Source organism: Camellia sinensis, chromosome 4, assembly GCF_055761805.1.
Source record: "Camellia sinensis isolate YWXY chromosome 4, ASM5576180v1, whole genome shotgun sequence".
NCBI classification, from domain to species: domain Eukaryota; kingdom Viridiplantae; phylum Streptophyta; class Magnoliopsida; order Ericales; family Theaceae; genus Camellia; species Camellia sinensis.
Genome location: NC_138964.1, coordinates 64699472 through 64707087, shown reverse-complemented (window position 1 = coordinate 64707087; position 7616 = coordinate 64699472). Strand labels below are relative to the sequence as shown.

At 35.3% G+C, this 7616-nt stretch overlaps 1 protein-coding gene and 1 long non-coding RNA gene across 3 annotated transcripts; both read left to right on the top strand.

The window, feature by feature from the left end:
• The first annotated feature begins 4408 nt into the window (after window positions 1–4408).
• Window positions 4409–5443, top strand: LOC145824689 (uncharacterized). Its single transcript, XR_014366645.1, has 3 exons — window positions 4409–4565; window positions 4707–4734; window positions 4908–5443. It is a non-coding gene; the product is annotated as an uncharacterized LOC145824689 (long non-coding RNA).
• A 132-nt stretch (window positions 5444–5575) lies between these two features.
• LOC145824688 (myosin-1-like) lies at window positions 5576–7363 on the top strand. 2 transcript variants are annotated; one of them, XM_082925076.1, is made up of 5 exons: window positions 5576–5668; window positions 5914–6017; window positions 6111–6249; window positions 6585–6638; window positions 6922–7363. In XM_082925076.1, exons 2-5 carry the CDS (start codon window positions 6009–6011, stop codon window positions 6978–6980), a joined length of 261 nt encoding a protein of 86 aa, XP_082781202.1. In that variant the 5' UTR covers window positions 5576–5668; window positions 5914–6008; the 3' UTR covers window positions 6981–7363. The 2 variants fall into 2 exon arrangements, 1 of the variants encoding a protein (XP_082781202.1); XR_014366644.1 differs by lacking the exon at window positions 6585–6638 and having other exon boundaries at window positions 6922–7347.
• Window positions 7364–7616: the final 253 nt, after the last annotated feature.

The window sequence follows — 7616 nt, the reverse complement described above, 5'->3', positions numbered from 1 at the left end:
GGATGTGTTGGGCAGGTTTGTTACAGGTTGGTTGTGTTTGGGAGCCTAGTGTTGCTGCCCAGATTTTTGGTCCTTCGCTCGAGCGAGGAGTCTGTCGCTCGAGCGAGAGTAGTGTTGCCCCGGTTCTGGACCTGAGAGTTGTAGTTTCTGGCTCGAGCGAGCTTTTCGTGGCTCGAGCGGTCTGGGTTTTTCTTCGCTCGATCGAGAACTTCTTGGCTCGAGCGAGAGTTTTCTGTGTCTGGTCGCTCGAGCGACCAATCCTTCGCTCGAGCGAGCGTGTTTTATATCAGCGGACAGCAGCGTCTAAAACATCACTTTTTCAGTCCTTTTCTTTGATTAAACCCTAAATCCGACACCCTCTCTCTCTAAACTTGCACTCTCTCTAAGATTTGATCTCCCTAGGGTGTGAATCTAGCCTAGGGCCTTTGTTAAAAAGATAGAGGGCGTTGAGAGCTTCGATTTAATCTGAAAAAGTTTGGATTTGGAGCAAGTTGATCTTGGAGTCTTCATCTCCTTTTGGGCTAAAACTTCGAGGTAGGGATATCCTACTCCTCTCTATGGGTTTTGTCTTTAAATTTTGGTATTTTGAGATGTTGGGCTTGGTTTGGTAATTTTGTGAAAGTTTGGGGCTTTTGTGTAATTTTACAAAAGTTGGGGTTTTATTCATAATAAACCTAGATGCATGTTTGGCATAGAAAAATAGAATGATTGTTGAATCATTGATGAAAATGGGACCTAAGGGTTGAAATGGTAATTATGGAAAATGGCCTAATTACATTGTTTAATTAATTGGGATAATTAATTGGTGAGAAATGAGGAAATGAAATGTTGATTGAATATCCATTTGTGCATTTATTTTCTGTTTTAGAAATAACTGCTTTGGGCTATCGGTGGAGGATAGTCGAGATTGTTGTAGACAATGCATGATGATTAAGTAAACGGAAACGAATCAATGGAATGTGTCATGGAACTTGACAGTTGATAGAATACATTAATTGTATGTATTGTGTGATTGTATATAGAACCAATGTGTTTATATACGTTATGTGTAGAGGAGGAGATAGGGGATGTACTCCGCGGTTTAGGGGAAGATAGGGGATGTACCTCTAAACCGGATAGGTATTGGGAGGAGATAGGGGATGAACTCCGTAGACAGAGCTCATATGCTTGTCTAGAGAAGTGAAGATAGAGCTCATATGCTTATCTTTGTGAAGTGAAGTGTGGATACAGCTTGTATGCTTATCTGTGGATATTGTTGATATACATATCTGTTGTAGAATGTGGATACAGCTTGTATGCTTATCTGTGGAAATGATAATAGAGCTAGTATGCTTATCTATTGAAAAGGGAAAATGAAAAGTAATTGGGACTTGTAAGTCGTTGACATAAATATGTAATTTATGTGATTGTATCAGTGTTGACCAACTATCAATTGCTAATGTTTTAGCCATTGTCCATGGTTGGTTTAGTGTATTTCTACTGGGCTGTGGCTCACCCTATATGGGAATATCATTTTCAGGTACAGGAAGCATGCCACCTCCAAGGACATAGCTGGGAGGCTAGTGGCGGGCATAGTTTTGTCGTTTTACTTTTGATGTATTACATGTAATTTCAAGCCAAGGGCTTAATGTGTAAACAAGTTAGAACTCTTTGTTGTAACCAAGTGTTAACTTGGAAAGCTGTAAGCCCGTAGGGCATTTTGTTATGAGGTTAACATGTAATACTTATGTAATGGAACTCTAATGAATGAAAGAATGTGGTTAGTTTATATGTAAATGCATGCCTTATCTGATGGGTTTATTGTTATTATTTTGAGGGCGTTACAAATGCTCTATGAAAAAAAAATTCCAATAATCATATTTAAATAATTTTTTCATATTTATTTATTTTTTTAAAATGAATGATAGCTGTTTTTTAAGATAAATAAAAAGAAATTATAAGATTTTGATTATCAAATCAATTTAAAATTTAAAAAATGTTATGGTGCGAGACATTCACCCAGAATATTTTGGGTGGGTGATTATGTGGTGAAAATTAAATTTGTGTAGTGTGAGATTTATGTGTAGAATGAATATGAACCACAAGATAATAATTTTAAATAATTTTTGAGTAATTAAGTTTAAATTTATCATATTACTGTTAAAATTTTAACTAAATATAACTTAATAGATAAACCATCCAAATAATTAAAATTAGATCCATAACAAAAATCAAATATTCAAACAACATTTTCCAATATAAAAAGAAGACAAAAGAGGATCATTCCTGCTCCAGTTTTCCATAAAATGTGTTTTACATGTCATATCTCGCTCAATGCCGGCCATATTGGTGAAGTGCTCCTTGATGAGTGAAGCACGTTTTGGTTAATAACAAAACTATATATATATATATATATATCAATTGATATATTAATTAGTATATTAATAAATAATTTGATATAATTTTAGAGGTCTTAAGTCTTTATGGTTTGTATAATGGATGAAATCTATAATTTTAAAATGACAATGTCTTAGTATGCGTTGATATACTAATTGATATATTAATTAGTATATACACTACAGGAAAAATGGCCTACTGCAACGTTTCTTTTATGGCGTTTTTGGAAACGCCATTATAGATGGATGAAAGACAACGTTTTCAAAACGTTGTCTTAGAGCTCAGTTGAACGGCGTCGTATTGGGTGTATATGTTGACACCATCCATACTCCGTTTCTCACTTTCTCTGTGTCTCTTTCGTAGCTCGGTCTCTGTCCCTCTCTCTTTCTCTCTCTCTTCCAAAGCCCTCGATTGATATTCATCGAACCAGATCAAAGACACACTCTCTCTCTCACTCTCTCTCTCTCTCTCTCTCTCTCTCTCGCTCACTTGCTCGATTGCAGATTTTACATTGTATATGCGTCGAACTCTCGATCTCTGTTGCTCTTCATCGATCTGTTGCTGGAGAGCTTTGATCAGTCTCTTCATCAAACTTGAACTCAAACTCGATCTGTTCTTCATCAAATCGCAGATCCAAAATCGATATCATTCTCAAACTAGATCGATCTCGGTTGCTCTTATCTCAGGTACAATTTTCATTCTCTTAATCGGTGTTCGAGTTTGAACCAGATCGATCTCTGTTGGTCTACTTTCTCATTGTCAAATCTGCTGATTAACTCTCTAATTTTTTTCATTTTCAGATTAGATCAGATCAGATTGTTGAACCAGGTCATAACTTTATGCTAACAGCTAGTTTTGAAGGTTTAAATGCTTCAAGCTATGATGCTCTTGTGATCCCGGGAGGCAGAGCTCCAGAATACCTAGCATTGGATGAGTCCGTTATTAAATTGGTGAAAGAATTCATGGAGGTTGGAAAGCCAGTAGCATCAATCTGCCATGGACAGCAGATTTTGTCTGCTGTTGGTGCTCTCAAGGTAGATTATTAACATTTTTGTTGCTTTAATATGAAATTTTGTTTAGCATATTTCATTGATCCAACATTTATAGCAAGAAAATTCTATTTTGTGCTGAACTTATCATCCATAGTAATTACACTTTCAATTATTGCTTCATTAATCCTATTTTGTGATTTTTTTAAATTTCTTGATTAGTTTTTTTAAATTGATTATCATCCAACCCTTGCTTATACTTGTACTCTAATTGAGTAGAAATTAGAGTAGAAGTTTAAATGAAAAGCTTCATTTGATATGAAGCACTCCAATGGATAAACTAAAATTTGAGTAAAATTCCCCATCTAAAAAATAAAAAATAAAAATAGAGCAAAACTGCCAAGAGTCAAGTTTTGAGCGGATGCTAGGAGTTGGGAGTAAAGGAGAATTTGGCAAATTTGGGTAAAAGCACATGTCAAGTTTTGATTGGATAGATATTTGAGTAAAGGAAATGGGTGGGGGGGGGGGGGATTTTAGTGGTTTACCCAAATTTAAGTTTATACAATGGCTAGTTGGCCGTCTTTGAGATTTGTGGTAACAGGAGATAGTGTTCAAGGGTAGTTTGTAGATAGTGTTCTATAATTTAGTTATGATGTTTTGCATCAAAACTTTGCAATTTGAGCCTACCTTGGGTTTTTTTTGACAATTCAATATTCACGCCATCTTCCTCTGTGCTGATGAGGACATGCTTTTGTTCTCAAGCTCGATTGTGAATCTCTCCCTATAAGTAACATGAAAATGATAGATATTTAGTCCATAATATAATATTGGCACCCAAACTTTTCCTCAATCTTACATAAGAAAAAATGTAAATGCTATGCCAACAGTGTCATAAAGTATCAATTCTTTGCCAGTGAAATGTTAGTTATGGTCCGCACATTAGTTGCTCTGTGTGTGTGTTTTTTTCTTTTGTTGAGAAAATGGAAGTTTGTCGGTGTGCTATTACTGTGTTCTGATTTAGCGATGGACTCTTTTGCAGGTCAAGAAATGTACTGCATACCCTGTAGTGAAACTCAACGTGGTCTTAGGTGGGGCAACATGGTTAGAACCTAATCCAATAAATCGAATCTGGTAACTAGAGCAGCATGGCCAGGTCACCCTGAGTTCATTTCTCAGCTAATGGCGTTGCTTGGTGTCCGGGTATTGTTCTAGCTGTTTATCATGTTTCCAGTTTGTGTATGTACATTGTCTGCAGAAAAATATAGATAGTATTGAATTTGTTTATACTTTGCTACTAAAGAATTTGTTTTGCTTACTCTACTCTTATCATGGATCGTGCAGATGAAGTGAATCAATCCATCATCATAAGGTTAGTTGAACTGTCTTTTTGTGTGTGTGTGTCTATGAAGTGGAAACTCTGTATGTTGATGCTTTTTTTATGCTTCCCTTCTGTTCCTTTTGTGGCAGTTTTCCATAGGCTTAATTTTCTTACACCATGAGATTTAAGTTATACCTAAGAAATCAGTTGTATCTATCTTGTAGTGGGGAAAGTGGAGCTGGGAAAACAGAAACAGCAAAAATTGCAATGCAATACTTGGCTGCTCTTGGTGGTGGTAGTGGTGGGGTAGAAAGCGAAATCCTTCAGACAAGCTGCATTCTGGAAGCATTTGGGAATGCAAAAACATCTAGGAATGACAATTCTAGCTGATTTGTGAGCCTCTCTCTCTCTCTCTCTCCCTCTCACACCTCGTCCTCTCATCTTCCAAACAGAATGCACTCCTGTTTTTGTTATGCATTTTAGCTTAAAGATTATTTACGAACACTACTTGAATGAGTTGATCATTGTGCAATACTTAAATGAGTTACTTCAAAAGATATACAGATCAACGCTTCTTGATGTGGTGCAGGGGAAGTTGATTGAGATTCATTTTAGTGCAATGGGGAAAATATGTGGTGCTCAAATCCAGACTTGTAAGCATGTTTACATCAGAAAGTTGCTAAAGACTCATTTTCTTGTGATCCTGTTTCAATTGTGTTTACTAGCTTGATTTATTTTTTGATTGCATATGTGCTGTAAAACATCAACTCCTTCAATAATCATGGATAGTTCTGCTTGAAAAGGTATGTTGATTCCACTGTAAACTCGTATGTATTTATTTATTTTGTTTATATAAATAACACATGCCTGATAAAAGTATATGATGTTTTCTTTGAGCAGTCAAGAGTGGTTCAGCTCGCTCATGGAGAAAGGTGATACCATATCTTTTACTAACTTTGTGCTGGTGCTCCGTCTGGCCTCAAAGGTTGTTTGTATCCTATCATTATTTCATTCATGGAAGTTCAGTGAATCTAGAAATAGTTGTTGAAGTGATAGAATTTGAGATCCATTCATGGTTTCCAATAACATGATGTAGAAAATTATATTTTTTTGTTAAGAAGCTAGAGACATTTCTGATGAGATATATGATGTGGTTCTCTATATCAGCTATATAATTACAACCTAAGAAAATTTATGGTCTCTGACTTCGTGTCATATATTTCTTTACAGATAGACTGAATCTAAAATCGGCTGTTGAGTTCCATTATCTAAGTTAGAGTGGCTGCTTGGCAATTGATGATGTTGATGATGCTAGGAAATTTCAAATGCTTATGGTAATTAGACTTCACTAAACAGTGAAATTTTCTCTTTGTTCTTTCTGTGTCCTAATTATTTTTAATTTTATTTATTTTTTTCTACTTTGACAGGAAGCCTTAGATACTGTTCGACTTTGCAAAGAAGACCAAGACAATGCATTTGAAATGCTTACTGCAGTGTTGTGGCTGGGAAACATATCATTTCAAGTAATTGACAATGAAAATCATGTAGAGGTGGTGGCTGATGAAGGTAAGGTATCTTGGTTTCTAGTTATTTTTTATTTATAAATAAAATAAAATTCAATTCTGGTGGTTTTCCTTTCCTTAATGTTGTTTCTACGTAAACTTTGAATTTCTATTATTTTTTTTACTATCTTGGACATTTGTATTTGGTCATGGGTGAGGGCATTGGTTGTATATCTGCACTGTAGGAGCTACATGTTAATTTATATGGGTAAAATACTATCTATTAAGCATTTCATACTGGATATAGATTGAAAATGTCACCAACAAGTTATCTATGAAGTAGAATGAATCAGGTGATTTTTTTCTATCACCCTTGCTTCATGTCATGGTATCCTCCAGGTAGCTTGCCTAGTACATCATCGAGTACTGGTTCAACACATGACACTACTGCTGGTATGAACTATTTTATTCAATTGAATTACTCCATTAGATTTCTTTGTTAATGTTCTTTTTTCTTTTGATGTTTTACATTTCTTTGTTAATGTTATTTGTTGATTGGCTTCAGGTTCAGTCTAGTTAGTTGAGTTCTGTGATGTGCATGGTCATAAACATTTTAAGTCTTTGATTAACTTGGCTATTGCATATGGATTTAGATCATCATCAATTTATATTAAAATATTCAGCATTGGGAAGGTGTTCACCTGATATTTTGCTGCATTTATTTGCTTTCCCTTAGGTGGAATGGTGAGAGATGCTTTGTGGAGAGTGCTTTTGTCGCTGATATTTTCAATATAATTGGTGAGAAATGCAATTAACTTCGAGTTTTCAGACTACAAGAGGTTGATAAACAATAGCATTGTGCTACAAAACATCAGATTTTGCAGAAATGTTTTTGCTGCTCGTTGTTTTCGGCTTAATAGCAAGTGACGAATATAGTGCACAGTGCACAATAGAATTGGGAGACGCAAAATCTGAAAATTGCTGCTCTTACCAAAGATATGATTTGCTTGCTCCCTAAGTCTGGAGCAATTTAGGAAACACAGACAATACTTTTTTTCATTTTTTTGTAAATCATAACTGTTTTGTTTTTCAAGTTACTTTGTAATTAGCTAGAAATGAACTACATGTTTTGGATAATAGAGTCAATGATACTGTGTTGTTATGGGGCATGACTTGAATTGCAGAGATCCAGATATACTTTGTTGTTAGGTATAATCACTGTTGTTGAATAAGGGGTGAACAACCCATAGAGATCAAGAGATTGATGAATTGCTGGTTTTAAAATGTAGAACATTACTTGACTTGCAGGTTTTAAAATGCTACACACTTGGAAAAAATGACAGAAAATAAAATGTGAACATATTCATTCTAGGTATACTTGCAACTGCACTAATTTAGAATACCCCCCTCCCCCCCCCCCAAAAAAAAAAA